At 40.4% G+C, this 20,226-nt stretch overlaps 1 protein-coding gene across 1 annotated transcript in view; it reads right to left on the bottom strand.

Annotated features, from left to right (window-relative positions):
- The window catches only part of CRYBG3 (crystallin beta-gamma domain containing 3), a 76,764-nt gene that overhangs the window by 37,975 nt on the left and 18,563 nt on the right, over window positions 1-20,226 (bottom strand). The window contains exons 3-6 of the mRNA XM_035895974.1: window positions 7,300-12,256; window positions 6,318-6,365; window positions 5,842-5,957; window positions 4,474-4,621 (exon numbers count right to left, since the gene is read on the bottom strand). Coding sequence (XP_035751867.1) covers window positions 4,474-4,621; window positions 5,842-5,957; window positions 6,318-6,365; window positions 7,300-12,256 — 5,269 coding nt within the window. The remainder of the gene's footprint in view (window positions 1-4,473; window positions 4,622-5,841; window positions 5,958-6,317; window positions 6,366-7,299; window positions 12,257-20,226) is intronic.

Here is a 20,226-nt window from a genome sequence, read left to right as displayed (position 1 = left end):
GAAAAGCCAGTCTGTATTCTCTTTTCAAGTTTGCTTTCCTGACTGTGAAGCTCATGAGGTAGGCTCCACCTCAAGAGATGAAGAATGTAGCAGTTCTCCAAAGGGTAGGTAAAGCACAGGCACTCATAATAAAATCTCTCATTTATTACCATAAATCCAGCCAGATTTTGACAGTCATAATAAACACTCTACTCACTGCGATGGCATTTTTGTGTGTACTAGATTAAGTCCACAAAATCCTTTCATAAAATGTCACATAGTAAACTGAGGTCTTCATCAAAACCAATTAAAATATCTACTTTTAAAGGTAATAACATGTTTGAGCAAGAAGTACATTGTATTTTCTAAGCACATTTTTAAAAAAATCACAAATACATATTTTCACCTAAATATTGAGTTCAATTTACATATATCAATTTACAGACTGCAGAAAACGGTAAAATTTAGTGTTGCTGTATGAGATGAACACTATGTATTTACAGAGGTATACTCGAGTACTATGCCATTAATTTATGTAATACAAGCATGTAAACTTTAGCTTGGTAAATATTTGCCCCAGCACGTTAATATTTGCCTGAGTATATTTAATAGGCATCATTACTTCCAGAGGCTTCTTAAACACTCCTAATAAAGCCACCACCTTCAGAAACAAAATGAAAACCACACAAATATGATAGCATTCAGGATGAGAACTAGATCCTTCAGTTTGAAGCCCTTTCATTTGCAAGCCGTCAAGATTTTCAAATAAGATACCCACACGCAAAACTATTACCATGCAAATCTGTTACCACAGTGTTCCAGGCCAGATCCCAAACTGGAAAGTTTCCTCCTTATACTCCTCCCCAGCCCTGCCACCCCCATCGCAAGCAGTCAAAACTCACGCCATATTCATTATCCTACTGACAAGTGAGGCAAAAACAGAATAAAAAGCACAGCAAACAGATTAAGTAGTTGCGTTCATTTCCAATGATAATACACAATCAGCAAATGCTTAGGTAGGTAGGTCACAGCCTCCAGGCATCCCACTCTGTCTTCCTTTACACGGTGGTTCTCTCCTCCTACCTCCACACAGTCATCCCAGAGCGCTTGTGTTTCCCTCATGGACTTTTGGGAGCAGAGATGTTTACAAAAGCACGGTGAATACTTGCACTAGTCCGCAGAGAACAGACACTTCTAAAACAGCAACGTGCCCTTCAGCAGAAAGGTTAAGGCTTCTTCTGAAAAGGGTTAAGACGACCCTCATGACCTTAGCATGAAATACTACTCTTCAGTGGCATCTCTGACATTTTTCTAGTCCGACCAAGAGCTCCACCGTAAGTGAGGGGGTTGAACGCTCTGGGTCTCTCAAGGTGGTCTTGGCTGTTCACCCTAAACCCAGATCTAGGGTTAGAGCCCTAACAGCACCAGCAGAGCTAACTAATTCCAGCACTGTTAGGTCTTCTCCTTGGAGCTATAAGCTGTGGTGACTGAAGTGTTCAAAATAGCCTACTTAAATGAGGTAGCCTTTTACATCAACAACAGGACAAAGAATGACTCAAGTCTGGCTTCTTAAGCTAAATGCCAAAACAATGATGAGAGAAGAGTCTATTGAAAACCAGGCCTAATTAGTTCTGGTATTTGCACGATTGCTTTTTAATACAGTCTAGACACGCATCTTACTTTTGATACACAGTTTCTCCTTAGGACATGTCAGCTTCTGAGGCATTTTTTCCTTTAAATCTTACTCTCTTGTTGGTACTCCAGCCTTTTTTACCCATTCATAATTCTTTCTCTCCGTTCTCCTGCTCTGTACCACTCTTGCTACTACCCATCACCAGCAAACCAAAGTACAGGACTCAACAGGGCTGGTAGTAATATAAAATAATAGTAACAAAATTTATGATTACTGTCCTATAAATACCAACTAGCAAATGAGACAATCTGAAGCTGCTGGGTGCCTTCCTATGGCACCTGACAAAGTAGTCCCTGCTTGAATTAGTAACTTCTTTTCACCTAGCAAACCACACAAAAGAAACACAACACACCCTTCATGTTAATGGAAATGTTCGCAGTATTACAAGAGCTTTGCTTAAGGAGAGTCCACAAGGAATCCAGTTATTCCCTGCCTAACCATCTTGCAGACAGAGATTATAAACTCTTGTTTCAGATCTCGTCACCTTGCAGAATAGTGGTTTACAAGATTATGCCAGACTGGAAACATCTGCAACTCTTCTCAGCTCTTGTTTTTGGGAAACTAACATTTAGCACCCTATTTGGGCTTCCAGAAACGGATAGAAAAAGCCCTCCAATTCCCTAGCATCAATATATGCATTTGCAGTAGACCAGAGAACTGACATGGCTGAACAGATTGTGCTTCAGGAGCTGCATTGAACCTGCACGTGCAGGCAGATTTCGCTAGCTTAGGCTCATGTTGACTTGCTTTAGTGGAATTCAGACTCCTCATTACTTCAAATAGTAAACACACATGGATACATATAATGCATATCTACAGTAAGTCAAGCCACAAGCTAACCACAAAGCTAAGAGAACCTTTGCTTTTTGTGGATGCTTGAAGCCAAATTAGAGCACATAGCTACTGGCAGACTGTTTCTCAGCAAACTAACATCTGCCAGTAAAAAATAAAAATAATATTAGATGTACCTCCTACAGTTTCTTCAGTAAACGTCTGTTTTTCTCTTCTTGGCAAGCCATTTTCCTCTCAAATATTTAGCCAATTTTCAAATCTGTTAACTGAAGGTATTTGAGCAGCCATTAAACGAGCACCATAAAAAGCCACTTGAAGACTTAGAAGACAAGCCAGACAGCCTTGGACACACAGCCAGTATGACCAAACTAGGCAGGAGAAAAGCCACTGAGCTACTCAGCCTGTGACAAAGAGAATGACAGTAAAACGTGATTCTGCAGATCAGATACACGTGAGCTGCCTGAAAAAGAAACAGCTATTTATCAATTAAAAATAATCCCTACATTTTTCATAAAAAATAAATAAGGTAGACTTTGGCAAACTACCTTCTAAAAGTAGTTCCAGAGCAGCTGAAGTACAACCTAAAAAGAGGGACGCTTTCACGAACCACGGTTTAGAAGACAAAGCCTGGCGTACTGCGTTCCACGCCCACACTAGCTCCATACAGCCCTATGGACTCACAGCGTAAGTCCCCCCAACCAACCATACCTGCTAGAGGTTTAACTGAGGTGAGAAACAGTGTTGATTACTGAACTAGTGTACTACCACAAAGCTTTCCATCTGTCCTCCATACAAATGAACCACATACTGGAAGAACAACAACACTCAAACCTACTTCGCTGCGTTACAAAGATTTTTATCACGCATGACGAAGCTAACCACAGTGTCTTTCCTATCCAAGGCTTTTCTTTGACAGCCAAGACACACCCAGCTTCCCTCAGCTTCAGACCATAGTTCCACATGTCTTTGTGGTATTTTTTTTAATTATTTAGCTGCTTCCACATTATCAATCAATATTCATATTCCATATTGGTCAAATGCTTTTAATTTGTTTAGCTCAAATAAATGTTAACTTCATTATTCATGCCCTCAGCCAGCCTCTTTTGAATTAATTTATCATTAAGTCTTTAAGAGAATCAAAAAGTATTTCTACTTTTTATGACATTATGTCCCTGTACTGATGACAAAAAGGTTACCAATTTTAAAATGAGCTCTATACCAGCAGAGAACAGAGAAACACCACTTTTTCTAAAAAATTTTCACATTGTGATACAAATGATAATTCACTTGCAGCAAAGGGCCATTGCCCTATGAATAACTGGGAACGTTATGCTAAACAACAAGAGCGCTAAGTCTTCTTAAATCACAAGATCTGGTAAATATATTCCTCATTCACTGAATAACAATGGATGTATTATGTTTAGTTTTAGGCATTTGATTCCTATCTTTTCAACAAAACGTCTTTTCAACTTCTGGCTGTACGCAGAGCCAGACGCTGTAGGTGTACCACTTGTCCATGTGGAACCCCTACAGATGGCACAAAGCTGCAGAGGGAGTGACAATAATTTTTGGAGTCTACGCTATACGAATGGGATTGGAAACCCGACCACTAACTTCTGAAATGGAAGGCACACGGACACAGCAGATTGGTTTAGTTTAAGCTTAAGATAAACGATTCTTTGAAAAATATGAATTGATTCCATTTAATTTCAAATTAACTGGATAGGTAAACATCTAAAAGGAGGAAGTCACTGTGTCAGATGCAGGTGGTGGCAAAAAGATAATCCATCTGCTCATTACCTTCAGGAAGAAAGGGAAATTTAGCACAGCAAAAGCCCTGGAATTTGTCTTGAAGGTGAAAAATGTGATTCATAGCAAATTTGAATAAAATCAGAAACACAGCATACACATGTTGTCCATTGCTATTAATACACCGCTATTGCCAACAGAAATTAATTATGTGTATGAGTTAATTATACATGTGAGTATATTATTAACAAAGTCTATACCTTTGTTACATGTTTGATTGAACCAACTGTGAGGTGTCTTCGACGATGTTTCACGCCCGGAAGATCCCAAAGGTGATCCAGAACAGTCTCTCCTTCTTCGAGTACGTATTTCCGCCCCTGGAACTTTGGTTTCTCATAAAAAATCCAGCTGTAATAACAACATCATGAACTGAGCCTGTTGCTGTTAGGTAAGCCTGTCCTTATATAGCACAATTGTCTGGAAGCTCAGTAGTGAGCTCTTCTTATCAAGCCAACTATCAGACTTTTCTTATGCCACCCCCTCAGTATGTCCCTCAGGACGTAGCCTAACATAACTCGAAATATTAACTGTATAAAAATACAGCTACAACACGATCTCATAAAAAATCCAGCTGTAATAACAACATCATGAACTGAGCCTGTTGCTGTTAGGTAAGCCTGTCCTTATATAGCACAATTGTCTGGAAGCTCAGTAGTGAGCTCTTCTTATCAAGCCAACTATCAGACTTTTCTTATGCCACCCCTCAGTATGTCCCTCAGGACGTAGCCTAACATAACTTGAAATATTAACTGTATAAAAATACAGCTACAACACGATGTAAATAAAAAGCCTTATTTTACCAGAACAAATATATTAATTGACACACCAAAACACATCCTGTTCAGGCAGATACTACGCAAGGCATAAAACATATACATACTAATAACGGCATTCCATATTTCTTAGGATGTGAAAGAAACATATGCAAAACCAAACAAGGCTGCCTCAAAACTGCATAAATGTGACATGCATTGTTACTATAGCTGACAGTCAGAAACATTCACTGTAACCACCACCAATTAAATTCCAATGCAACATCTGACATGATGCCAGCCCCAGCTTCCCAAAGCAAACCAAGAAACACTTGCAAAATCTGCTGTAAAGGTACTTGTATATCCTTCGGCATCCACATTCCTCTAAATGCTACATTACAAACAGCAGCTGAGATTGCTCATTTTATGGCCCTTTTGCAACAGCTACTGTGCAATGAAACTGAACTGTAAAAAAAAAAACCCCAAAACATTTTCTTTGGCATACACATGCTTCCAGTGATGGTTATGGCTGCACTGTCTCAGCACTTCAGGCAACAAGTCTAAACTTACTTGTGGTTCTATTAGAAACCTTCTGTTTGAAGCTAGTTCCCAGGAGAAATTATATATTTTTTTTTTACTGCATCATTTGAAGCTTTGTTTCATGCTTTTTTCATTGTATCACTCTAATTATAAAGAAAGAAAAAGACACTCTTGCAGATCAGACACGTGTCATAAATAAAAGAAATGGAAATACAAGAGAAACACATATACGGTCTTTTGGAAAGACTCTATTTAAATATGACCTGGATTTCTTACCATCCTCTAATTATCCTAAGTAAAGCTCCAATGGGAAAGATCCAGGACGTGGTATCTAGCACATCAGAATGAACTTCTTGTTTACTTTTGTCACCATAAATATCATAAATAATAATCTGAAACAACATACAATGCATACGAATGAGGGCCCATTTCAACATACAGTGTAGGCAGTTATTTTTTGCTTGGAATAAAACCTATTTCACTTTGTGCTCACTCATCTGATATGTTACACATTTTCTTCTTTTATGAAACACTCCACTAAGCTAAAACAGTAGTTGCTGACAGAAATGCAGTAAAATTACTAGTGGCAGGATTTTTAATAATATAATCTTATTATTAGCATGTATAAGAATATGCACTATCAAAATACAGAAAACTAGACTAACAACTTCAGATGCTTTCCATTCAGAAATTTTGGTACAAAAAATTATTCCACGCATCATATTGATCTATGTGACACAAGTTCTGCTTACCTTTCCTGGTCTTGGATTGTATTTGAGACTTGTCCTGTCAATGAGGTTCTGAAATGAAAAGGATATGAAAAAACACTATTTACATCTACAACAGTAACACAAAGCATAGACAGATTATTCTGGGTCCACTAATCCTATAAATGCATGCAACTGTCACTAACAGAAACAACCAAGACTTGTTTCACTGTCATTCAGAGTTGGTGTAAATAGTTTAACAGAATCAAACAATCAGCAGAAAGGAAGAACTATTATGGAAGTTATAACTTCTGAAAATGTATTACCCTGCCCCAGCAAAAAATAAACTGCAAGTCTTAACAGTGGCAAAACCAAACCAGACCTCTAACACAGATTGAAATATTCCCAACATCAGGGAAAGACTTTATTCTTTAGTTACACATTCAGTCTATGAGGCCTTTTCAACTTCTAAATATTGGAAGAACTGTTTCCATACCCTCATCTGCCATTGCTTTAAATAAATTAAAAAAGAAATACTTGCTAACCAATCTACAATTCGTAGAAGACTGTGATGAAACAATCAAACAGCCCACTAAGCAGACATTTATAGTTTTTGGACAATACAGCTCTACTAATCTCCAAAGTGGAAGAAATGAAAGAACAGTTTTCATACAAAAGGCAATTCCATCATCTTCAGGTTGAAATGTCCTCAACATGGACAAGTCTGCGTGTTGCCATTATACAGTCTTGCTAGTATGCATATCTTCCTATTATATTTTCTGTTCACATCTTGCATGTTTAACAATTAAGTCATTTACATCTGTGTGCTGAACCAAGAATACTACGTTTCTAAAATTATTTTATCAGAAGACTTTCTTTTTAAAACTATTATCTTAAACAACCTAATTGCTTTAATTTATGATAAAAGAATTAAACTTAAAAAGGGAGGAAGGGGAACAGCTAGAGAGCAATTTTCAGTCCGGGCTAATCAATTTGATTATTAATATTATGTGACATGACATCTTACCGCTGACAATTCTCCCAGTTTTGGCATGGTGTTGTCTCGAGACCAATGAATCTTTGGCTGGAACATATCCTGGAGAATGCTTCCAAACCTGGTCCCCTTCTCAGAGGAGCAATTGCTGGCAGATTTCAAATACTGGTAGTACACACTTGTAGGAGGATGCTTTAGAGTAGCATCGTCTTTCTGTGAAACTGGCTTACAAGGTGTTTGACTGGGAGATGCCGCATCTGGAAGCAGTTCTGGTTGTTCCTTAGAGTCAAGTTGTTCTTCTGAAAGAAGCAGTGACTGTTCAGGAAACAAAGTTCTAGTTTGGTCGTTTGATTGAAGGGTTGTTTTTAAATTCCCTTTCCACTGACTGGAAAGACATTGTTCTTCTCTCTCACCATCAAGCATATTCTCTTCATATGATGATTCTTCCTCCTCCTCCTTGTCTGCTTCCTCCTCATCATCCTCTTTACTGAACTGAGTAGTAAACTGTAAGCGCTCAGAAACCGACTGGAGAAGGGATAGCACAGAAGATTGGTCAACATTATCTTTAGATATTCTACTAGGATGGCCCTCTGGTGACACGTCTGTGGAAAGTAAGTCTTCTTGGGAGCTGTCATCTTCGTATATTGGAGACAAAGAAAAAGGATATACTCTACAGCGCTTGGCCTCCACGCTCAGAAATGACTCCAAGCTATGGCTATTTGTTGCTTCATTCAACTTGTTATCCTTCCCATAAAGACAGGCTGGCTCATGTTTATTCTTTGCTCTTTCACACATTAGAAGATCTATTTCATCCGAAGGCAGAACAGAAGAAGAAAGCGAATCAATTTGCATATCATCAGTTGAGACAGATTTGTTCTCAGTTTGAAGGGCACCTTCATAAATGATAGTAAAAGAACTGTTTTCCCACTGTTCAATTAGTGGAGAAAAGGCCAAATGATCCGTGGATTCCTTCATGTCATCGCTACAGTCCAGACTATTTTCTTCAAGCTGATCATTTCTCTTCATGTCTTGATCCTTCATTTGTACCTGCTTTGGATTCTCATTATTTTGGGCAAAAACTGCACTGAAACAGTTTGTCCCTTCACTGTCCTCTCCAATAACATGCAATTCAGGTACAGCAAACTGTGTATTTAATCCAGTATTAACCTCTGCTATCTTACTTGCCCCTTCTGCTAGTTCCTCTTCACTCTCCATTGCCTTTGAATCTTCTAAAGTTGCTTTTACTTGTGCAGGTACTTCTGCAGCCCCTCTTCCGCAGCATTCATACAGACTGTCCTCTGCCCTGCTTTCCAGAGAACCCCGAGGACTGCTTTTTTTTTTGGATTCACTCTGCACGGTGGCACATTCTTCATCAGGCGTAAAGGATAACAAATTAACATTTACAGGCGGCAGCAATGTGCACTCTGGCATATTTGTATTATTGCATGCATCTTGTAACTGCAATGACAGAAGCATCTCCTCAGTCACAGTAGAATCTCTATGTATTAAAGGTAAAGATCTATCAGATTTTCTACTAGTTTCAGATAGTCCAGCTTTGCCACACAGCTCTGCTGCAGCCAGATGTTCACACAACTTTCTATCGTGTCCCTCTTTGGCTGGTGCCATAAGATCTGATTCTGGCCTTGCTGAACTACCAGTGGGTAGAACTCCATTTGTTTGACATGCAAATGCATTATTTGGTATCTTTTTGCCTCTCTGGGACCAATCTATGCCATTTTCCATACTATTTGGAAGTAAAGGAGGATCTGAGCAATCTGCCTTTCCACAGTTTACAGCTACACTCTGAGTTTCCACCTTCTCTGTTGTTTCCTGTGTTTTGACAGGTAACTTCATATCCAGGTTTAAAATCTTTGGGGTTTCAGCCTTAGGTTTATGCTCAGCCTTTTCAGAAGGCCTTTTATTCTCACTGCCTAGCCACTGATTGCATGCCAGTTTTTGTTTGGCTGAGTTAACAACTTCATCAATTATTTCTTTTGCTTTTAGTACTAGTGCACTATGTAGGTCAATTTTATCAGGGATGTAAGATAGTATCTTTTCATCTTGATTATTTGTATCCACTCTTTCATTTCCTATAAATGAAGATGAGCCTCCTCCACTGCTCTCATTAGAAGTTTTTAATGACTGCACAGCTAAGTGGATTTCTCCTGCTTCCAGCTCTACAGTTCCAGCTTTCTGATCATTTAGAATATCTGTATTTATTAAACCATCCTTGCTCCCACAAAGCTGGCAGACACCAATGGCTTGTTTTACTATTATTTCTTCTATAGCCAAGTGTAAAACTGACTCCACTATTTCCTCAGCTTTTTTGAACAAAGCAGCAGCATCTTGGAATTCAGCATGTTCTTGTCCCTTCACATCAGTATCTTCCCGTACTTTCTCAGAACAGAGCTCATTTGCAGGCGCAGTGGCTGTTTGATCATCCATCACAGAAAGGGCGTCTGAGACAGCAGGAGCACAGTTACCAAGATTCACCTGTCCCACAGCATTTCTGCACACGCTCTCAGGACAGGCTGACTTGGATGCCACTTCCACAGTTTTCAAAGTCTTCTTGGCCTCTGCCAAGACACCGCCATCAGCCTGTTCTGCGGAGGAGGCCTCCTCTGCCCCATCACCAGCTCTGTGACTGGAGGAATAACTGTTCCCCTGAGCAACACCCAATGTTTCCAGGCCAGAAATGGAAAGGTTGGAGGCTCCTCTGGATCCCCAAGTAAGTGAAGAGGGCCTGGGGATGCAAACACCACCCACATCTACTCCAGTAGCAGAGTAATCAAGCATAGCTGGAGTAAGCTCAGGTTCCAGAGAACCAGGCGGGCATGAAACTCTCAGGTCTCCTGAGCAAAGTGGCACCTCGGTCATTCTGTCCTTGGGGATTATTCTCCTAAACTCAGCAGCTGGAAGAATAAAGCTGTGCTGTTCAGAAGCAGCAGACCATGTAGCAATCTGGCCATTTTCAGAGTTAGTGGCAGGAGAAGGTGTTTTTCCTTGGTTGTCAGATGAAGAATCAAGTGCTGTGGGTGATATCCTAGGCTTATTACCATTTTCCTTCTTGGAAGAAAAATGAATATGCCTATCTTCAGAAACAGGTGGAGATTCAGAAATTGTGTCTACATCAACATCTTTTTCACAGATGAAAGTGGAATGGTTGGTCAAAGGTCTTTCTCCATATCTCAAGGCAGAATGAGAAACTTCCAGAATGTTTTCTTGTGACTTAGAAATACAAGAGGAAAGTTCAGAGATGCAATCCTGACGCTCAGAAGGAACAAGAGCAACCTCAGTCATACCAGTCTTGGCGATCTCGGAAGGAGCAGGAGTACGACCGTCTGTCCTGTCACTGCTGATTAAAGGGCAAGCTGCAGGCTTTGCTATGTTATCTTCTGTGAGTACAATTAATGCATTGGCAGGAATGTCTTGAACAGTTTCAAGGGAAATAGGACTGCAGTCGTGGACAGGAACTGAGAGGCTCATCTCTACAGGCTCGAAAGATTTGCTGTTCTCACATTGAAGATCAGGATGAGAAACAGTCTCTCTCACATCTTTTAAACTGACTTCTTTTTTCCCCCCAGTTTTATTTTCAGTCTTGCAACTCTGATGAAGAGAAGCTGAGCAATAGCCTTCAGTTTCAAAAGATGACTCGTAAGTAACAGAGAGAGGTGCTGTCAGCCCATTGGAGTTACATTTCACACCCTCACAGCCTCCTATGCATGATGATACATTGGCAAGGTTTTCTACTGCAACCTCAGATAAGACCTTCGTTGTTTCCACACCCTCAGTTTCTAGACAAGGTAAACCAGTCTGCGGTGTGGCAGTATCCTTAGAATTCTCCACAAGGACTACCTGGTGATCATTTTGTACATGCATTGGTTTCCCTAACTTACTCAGTTCTTCATTAGAAGTCCCCCTGCCCATGACTGTATCTTCGTAATTTTTAGTAGATGACACTGAACCAGTTAGATTACCCGCAGCTATGCGTTTTTCTCCTCTGGACTCCATGCTAAGCGAAATGGGTATTTGTTCATTAAAAGGTAAAAAAGCAGTAGCAAGAAAGTTCTGTGGATTTTGCTCTCTTTCTACAGCTGCCACAATTTTCTGTGTATCACTTTTTCTTGGATCGCTATCTTTATTTCCTCTACCAGTACACTGATCTGCTTGCTGTTGAAATGTAGTGGCACTGGAACGAAGCATCTGGACATCCAATGTTAGCTTCGAGTGACTATCCATTTGGTGATTACAATAATATTCTCCCTCACTCACCTGTAGTTCCTCATTAACGGTTTTATTTTTTGATTTGCGTGAATGTAAACAATCATCTTGCATTTCTTTCGTGGACTCCTTATTACCTGCTTTATGACAATGGTTTTCTTTACTGAAGTTAGAAGTGGCATTTTTGTCTGCCTGAAAACAAGCTTCTGCTTCTCCCAGCAGTCCAATTTCTTTTCCAACCAAATCACTCGCAGAACTCGTGTTAAAGGAATTGGTAATTTGGGAAGTGGAATTGGTTAGGCTCTCACTGTTTCTATTACTAGATGACAGCAATGAATCTAGCGAATATGTCCTTTTAACTTTGGCTGCAGCTAAAGCAGGTGTATGTTTTAAGTCTATCTCATGAGACGATTCAGCAGATGAAGTTGTGGTCTTGGCAGTTATTTCATGTTTATTGCTACCCAAGCAATGCTGAGCTTTACCAGACCTTTTCATTCCCATTTTAACTGCAGAAGAATTTATTACGACATCATCTTCGTGATCTTTACCCTCATCCTCTCCATTTTCTTTTATCAAGTGTCCTGATTTTGGAGAGAGAGTTGTTTGGATTTCTCCATTTTCTTTGACCCCTGAACCGTTTCTGTTCCCAGTCCTTTCTTCTCCCTTTCCAGCCATTTCTGACTGATTCTTCAGTAGCTGCCTAATCCTTGCAGAACCTCGATATGTTGCATAAGTGACTGCGGGTGCTTCTGGCTTCCGTTGCATCCTCCTGTAACAAGAATCACCATTATCAGCAGAAAAAAAGACTATCTAAATAGCTAGTGTGATAACAAAGGTTAACATAAACTGTAGATGATGTACAATACTGTTTGCCTGCACAGGTAGCACAAACTGTAGATTGCACGCAACACACTTTTCCTCCTTTTTCTGCTCTTCCTAAATATGGGTTTGCATGACAAATGATATATACGCTACCTTTTACTGAAAAAGCCAACTTAAACTACAAGCAAAAAGTAGATGTTGCTATAAACAACTTCTATGATTTGCTTTCTATTAGACAATGGAATTACTATTTACAAATGCCACTGCGAGTCAGCACTTGCAGTGACAGAAATAAGCATACTTTTGTGAAGATGTTATATCCTACTAAGGCAGGCCTATACTTTAAAACTGAAAAAAACCCCAAACTGTTCTAATGTTCATTAAAATATTGGATTTAAATTTGAATTTTTACCCAAGCTTTCAATACATTGTTAAGGAACAGGACTAGGAGAAGCAAAACATGTGGCGAAAACAAAGTATACAACAGGGAATGCTTTCTGAACCACAGGGTAGTAAAGAAAGAGTGAATGGAGATCAGGTAAGAATGAAGACTGCTTGAATGCTGGAAGAAATACTGAAATGAGAGGCCTAGAAATGTGAGAAGCACTTGGTAGACCTAGCCATTCATCGGTCTTAAATTTAGTAGCAAAAAAATTGAATGCAAACCCCAACAAACAAAAGAATCACCATGGAAAAACTGTGAACCTGATCCCCTCACTGCTCTTTCTGATCTACTAAGGATAAATATAGAGCCTTTCAATTTTCTTCTTTCTTTCAATCTTCTGAAAAGCCAGTTTTTCTTCTTTCTTAAAACTAACAGACATCACAAATACTCACCTTTCTTTCTAATGCTTCTGCCCTTTCCCCCTACTTTTGTGTCAGTTAAAGAATCCTCTCAAAAATCGGGCAGCGACAGTATGAATGTGACTGTCAGCTTTTCCATCCTTCACCCTAGGACAAAGCAGGTGCTCAGACTGTGCTTAAATTCCATTCTGCCTCAGCCCCCACCTAAACTAAGAACAAACCCTTTCAAACTCTTATCCAGTCTGACCCAACCTCTGCTAACCTGGTGGCTGGAAGTGGCCATTCACCTGTCTGGTGAATACACCTTTCTCATGAAAAAAAAAACAAAAAACAGTTAGCTAAGATTTTGATTTCTAATATAAAAGCATTGCAATAGGTAAAAAATATCTGAAAAGCATTTTAAAAAGCTCTGCAGCTTACCGTTAGTTCACATTTATTGAGACATTACTACAGCTCTGGAATTGAGGACAAATAATTTAAGTGAGAAATAGAAAATAAATTTACTAAGGACAACTGAACAGCAAAACAAATAATTTTGTTTATTTGAGTATTACTGAGTAACTGTAACTTCAAATATTGTCTGTATAGATTTGGAGTGTGTATTCTCTCTATAGGTACAGAAGAATATAAAAATTTACCGATTTAAAATAGAATCTCTCTTCTGTCAAGGTTTTAGAGGCCCAGATTCTTACTTTGGTATTAATTTTTTTTTAAGAGGGAACTTAAAACTATTTAAAATCACAAGTAAACTCCCTGCTTGTGCAGTATTCAGACACACAAAGAGTAAGAGGAAACTAAAAGTGAAATTATTCATATCCATAAACATTAAAACAGAGAAATAAACACTCATTTATATGCACGTTTTACATTGCCAGGTATATTTAGGCTAATGCCAAAAATATCTGAATATGGGAACTTAGATATTGTGAGAACTTAAAAATAAAAGTTTGTATTGGAATTAAATTCATTGTAATCCCTGATGAAGGCTACAGCAGAATGAAGTCTACAGCAGCATCTCGATATATGTTTTATTAGCCAGGTATATTAAGTTACAGAGGAAACAGGAAAGTTGTGTATAAACACCATGTCTCCCAAGCATTTGCAAAGTTAGATGCCTGCATTTAGTTTCCTATACCACTAATTTGGTTTCCAGAGACACCAACAGTGGTAGCTGCTAAATACCCCCCAATTTGTTTAAGTTACTGTCTTCAGCACCACACCTCTTCAAAGAAACATACACATTCTGAGTGGAAGTAAATAAAAACACAGCTGGAGAAAGACTAGTAGAGAAAAAAACAGATGATAAAACAACATTATTTTCCACTTTCTCACAGAAAACTTTCTTCTACATAAGGAAATATTTTTCAAAGCTCCAGAGACCCCAGAAAACTTAGGGGAAGGATTTTTTGAGTTCTATAGTATACTACATTCACTTGTCATCAAACAGTCACATCCATAATAAAAGTAAGTCTTAAGAATGTAAAACCCAATCATGCTCTCATTCAGAATTAACCTTACCGAGTAACCTCTCCTATTTCAGTTAAGTCAGAATGGGATCCGAATGTTTTAAATAATCACTATTAAGCTTTTACAAAATCCATCACATCTCCCGTACTTTGGCCAGCTTCAAAAATAAAAGTCAGTTTACTACTGTCCCAAACCCAGGTAAAATTTCTTTCAAAAAACCAAACAGAACACAGGTTGCTAACAATCCTCCAAACAAGTTTTATGGATTTTTGAAAATGAAAACTTTAATAATACGTGTTTCAAGTGAGCACAGTAATGGTATTGCAAGGTACCAAACGCACACTTCCACCACAATCAAGGCATTATTTCGAATAAACAGCTTGATGACACTTAACTTTTACCAAGCTTTCATTCTGCTGTTGGTATTTTGTCTAATATGCAGTGGGAAGAATTCAGAATTTATCTATAAATGTGTGGCGAGAACTAGTGCTCTGATGCAAAACCTGGAAATTGTCCTTCCCTTTGTCTCCCCCACCCAACTTTGCCTTCAAATTTCTCCCATGAACTCAGCAATTTCTTAAACCCAAAGCATCCGGAAATGGGATGAGTAAGTTAATTTTACAGAATACTGCCTACAGAGGGATGACAAGGAGAACCCAGCATGACTGGATCCTATATTCACACTGATCTGAGCCACAGATCCCAACAAAAAGTTATACCATTTATAACACATGGTCAGGCAAAACAAATGTACTCAGAAATTTCTCTTTGCCCATGTGGTGCCTTTTATAATTTCTCCCAGTTCTTTTCGCTCTCCATTTGTCTTCTGAGGGAATTTTATGCTCCGATTGATGAATTTGAAGTCTGAGCAAGACTCAGAGCAAACGTTTCTTCAGTGGGTGATATTTTAAGAGGGAACCAACCTCTTCTCCACAGACATGGCAACTTCAGGAGCTGTGTCTGACCTTTGATAAAGAATTTGCTGCTCAGTATATTATAAAAATTTTGCTAACAGACCTTTCAGTCCTGATGCATTTACTTTTAGACGACGTAGAAGCGCATTCAATCTGAATGCTCACATGCAACAGCAAGACATTTAAAAAAATGAAAACCCATGTTCCTATGCTGCAGCAGCAATTCAGCTGTAAGTCTTATGAAACACATTTAGAAGCAGGCTGTGTCACAGAAAATCTTTTGAAAGTGTCACTAGAGACTTGTTTCATAGACAGTTAAAGTAAGAATTCATTTCTGATCACCAAAAAAATACTGTCAGTTCAGAACTTACCTTAAAAAAACTCTTTGCAATTTTTTTTTCCCCAACTCATATGAGGATACAGATGAAAGCCTGATTATACACAGAACCCCCAGCGTGTATTCTGTCACATATTTCAAATACTGGGAGATTCCTTCTTTCCCTTCTTCACAGGAAGCTATTCAATTCCCTATAAAGCTTTAATTCAGTTTCACAAAAGACTGTTTGACAGCAACAAGAGAGGATGTCAACATGAGTTAATGTTAAATTTGTCAAAAGTAGGTGCTTGTAGAGATTTCTTCTATTCTGAAAGAAATAAAAAGTTCAAGGAGGGCTAACTCAAGGAGGAGAGGGCAACATCTTCTGACATCTCATATGACAGACATCTTGTGTAACTTGCCGCAAAAGTGGCATTAGTTATAAAACAATCTTGTTGGTTTTGAAGCCCTAAAGGAGCAGGAAACCTACTACTACCCTGAATGCCTCATCTGAGTGCATCCATAAAGAAGACTACATTGCTTGCATCTTTTTCAAGCATGTATCATCAAGATGGTGACCCCTCCAATCTTCACATTTGTATCATACAATAATACGGAAAGCAGACAACCCTAGACTATTTTCAAAAAGATGGAGGAAGATCATACAGCATGATACAGCACTACATGGGTACAGCATCTCAGATCCTTAGGCAGCACAGCTTCATTTCCACAGCATGGCACCCACGCTAGAAAGCCCTTACAACCAGCATCACCGCTTAGCTCCGGGCTCACTCGCTCAGGCTCAGCAGTGCTGAAGCATCAGCATACTGCTGGCTGGCCTGTTGCTGCAGCATGCAACACTTGGCTCTCCCAAGACATGCAATGGCCATTTTTTTCCCCTCATACCTCACTCTTCCAGGTATTTTCTCCCCAGCTCAGCAGCCCTCCTGCTTTTTCAAGCATATATATGCACGCTTCCCCTAATCTCTCACAGATTAGGGGATCTCACAGATCTCTCACAAACCCACTGATCTAAATCAGTATGTCTCTTGTGGTTCCTGTCTACCACTCCCTGACTATTTTAAAATTATGCTATTGTTTATTTTAATTTTTTCCACTTAGCTTTTTTTTCTACTGCATACTTAAGCGACAACTTTTTTTTAATTATGTTAAGGTCCTTTGTCTGGAAACAACTGTCTTAAAGTAATTTTGAAAAACTGTCTTGTGGAATCCAACTTAGCCAGCCAGCTGGTTTCTACACTCACATCACATCTTCATAAATGGAAAAAATAAAAGCCTTATTGAAAAAAAGACATGGTAGGCTAACTGAAAAGTTGCCATATACAACTCAGATGAAAGACTATTATTTTTTAGCCAGAGGGGATAGCTCCATGATTTAAACCTGAAGTTTGAAATACCTAGCATCCTGGGACATCACAATGTATATTTCAAAAGGTCAAAAGTTTGGTTGAACAAAGTGATTTGCACACAGTTGATTCTGCAGGAAATTTCAAAGCTGATGTTCCATAAGGACAATTAAGAGTCAACGACAATTTTAATAAAACTAAATGTAGTCTCTGTGACCTTGGAAGGAATGCTTTTCCTTCCCCTTGCCCTTCATGGTAGTACTTCTTGATTATCTTCCACATCTGGGAAAGCAACCCTACTTTTTGAGTCTGAAGGAAGAAAGCACAGATCGCGGCTGACCCCAAACACCGGCAGCTGCAAGACCAAGACCAGCATGAAGGGCCTGGGATCACCCCCGGCTCTTCGCTGCCACCTTTCCCCAGTACCTGGCAGCAGCCCAGCCAACCTTTCTGCCCTATGCCTGTGGGAAGTATCCATGCACACCCCCATTGCACCCCACGTCGTTTAGCCAGCTACCCCCCCGCCGTCCCCTTCTGTCACACTCAGATATTCAGGTGCTCAAATACTTTGACCTGCCTCTTCCAGGGAGCGTGGACGAGTGTGGCCTGTGCTGCCTCTGCAGCGGTTCACCACACGCTGCTTCGCGCTGACGTGCATGGAGGGGTTACCAGATGCTGCAAATTCCAACGAAAAGCAAATCGCATTCACGAGCTGGATGACACAAAGTTGCCTTGTGAGAGGCAGCCTTGCCTGTGGGCTATAATATGGGCTGGCAAGGACCGTGGGAGATTGTCCAGTTCAACCCTTGCTCCATGCTGGGCCAACTAGGTCAGGGTGCCCGGGGCCTCATCCTACCACTTCTGACACCTCTGAGGATGGGCCTTTGGGACAGGACCCTGTGCACATGTCCCCAGGGTTTGACCACCGTCATGATGAAAACACATTTCCCAATATCCAGTGTTCCCATTGCCTCTCATCCCAGCAGCACATGCCTCTGAGAGGAGTCTGCCTCCATCCCCTTTAAGGCCTCCATGAGAGAGCTGAGGACAGCAGTAAGGTCTCCCCTCAGCCTTCTCTTCTTAAGGCTGAAGAAAGCCAGCCCCCTCGGTCTCTCCTCATGCATAATGAAGAATTAAAGCTAGGACATCCTGCTACTCTCAAGCAAGAGCATAGCTTCAGATGCGTTAAGGAAACCAAAGGGTTTGACTTTGGGATGACAGAAACAGAGAGGTTATTCTTCCCTTTCACTTACATTGATGCTAGGGGGAGTTAGGCAGATGTATCTGCAGGAAATTAGACTGGGACCTGCCTACGAACACTACACAGGCGCCACGCGTGCTCTGAAGAGGCAACCAAAGGTGACTAGGTGTTCTAGCAGCCCACCTGCCTACCTACAGCAGGAACCCAGTGACACCCTCTCTCTGACGCTACTTGCCGCCCCCCACCAACAGTAAAGACGGAAGATGTGAGGATGAACCCCCTACTGACAAGTAAAGGCCTAGGAGGGCTGAACAGTTGCATTGCAGGTAGCTCCAAAATCACACTGTAAAATGCTGTTTCTAAGAAACAATCTATATTAGTTGAACACATTGCACAGTTGAACAACCTTATTAAAAAAAGTTCAGTGGAAAAAAACAACCCAGTGAATTAATTTTCAGCTAAATTAATTCAGCTCAATTTTGCATCATGCATCTGTTATGAATTACTCTTAAACTAAGAAGCTTTTATCCTTCAGAAACACAGAAATCTTTGCTTTGGTGCCAACAAGAACCTTTCCTTTGGCCCATGTCCCAGCTCTGGGCAGGTACCCTTCTCTGGCGGGCAGGCCTGGGCCTGCATTTCTCCTACAGCGGAGCCCTGAAATTCACCCACCCCACTGTTGGAATGGGTCACTAAATGTCAGCACAGCACCTATCTCCACAAGGTCTCACTTGACCCACCTAGGCTTGGGGTCTCGTCAAAATTTAAAAGTCTGTCCGTAGTGTTAAAGGGTAGCTTGTTCAAACCAAGGTATACATAGAGAAGTGTCTGGAAGAAAAGATTTAATAATAATGAAGCCCTCTTCTTTAGTGACCTAACACTAAATCCTTCCATGGGAATTTGGGTATGGCCCTGCAGTCACTGCTGGAGGCCTCCTTCCACAGTTCATCAAGAGAATTAGGGGTAGGAGGATCCTGATCCTTCCCTAGGACAGGCTTCTAAATCAATTTTGGGACATATCTGGCTGTCCTAGAGGGTGGAGCTACCCACATGGTTTATACCCCTCTCAAGCGGTAGCAGGTCACACTCAGCAATGACTCCCCATCCGTCTGAGCACCAGCAACTGAACAACAGTGCAATTCCATGGTCGGTTTCTGAAGGCAGAAGCCAGGGCCATCGGAAGATGAACTACTACATCCTCCTCTTCCGTCCCCATTTCCCCACCCCAAGATGCATACCTCTGCCCCCTGCTCCTCCTTGTGATGCTTCAAGTGTCTGTGTAGCAAACTGCATCAGGGAATTGAGACCAAAAGTATCTGATCTAGGTCCAAAAAGCAGTGCTTGCAAGCATGCAGGGCACATGCACCCGGGGTCCACAGCTGTCCTCGTGTTCCTCAGAGCCACCACCGAGGCAACCTCTCACTACAAAGGGACGCAGCAGCTGTCTCTCCTGTCTTTAACAGGCTGTATATTACTATATAAATTTGTCTGTACAATAGGAACCTTTATGCAGGTATTATTATAATAGAAGTAATCAACACGGTGCTCTTGTTTTCCTCTTACTGTCATCACTCAACAGATGCTTTCAAAAGACACTGCCATGCTGTGTGTACACTTACAGTTTTAAATGTTCAGGTCCTGTATGTAAAATAGGTCCCGGGTAGGCAATTAGAGAGGACACAGCTCTGACCACAAGTAGGATTTGATTTCAACAAATGCAGCAGCAGCAGCCTCCCCACTCTTCTGCATTATTCCTCAGGAATTACCTGTCAAAACCATCGCTTGGAATTAAGTGATTTAATTTCCATTCGTTTACTCTTGATTTTCTGCCAAAGGCATCTATAGGGA

The sequence above is a fragment of the Egretta garzetta genome, unplaced genomic scaffold (genome assembly GCF_000687185.1).
Source record: "Egretta garzetta isolate BGI_Z169 unplaced genomic scaffold, ASM68718v1 scaffold516, whole genome shotgun sequence".
Taxonomy (NCBI): Eukaryota; Metazoa; Chordata; class Aves; order Pelecaniformes; family Ardeidae; genus Egretta; species Egretta garzetta.
The sequence above is the reverse complement of the archived record's forward strand: the minus strand, read 5'-3'. Positions and strand labels throughout refer to the sequence as shown.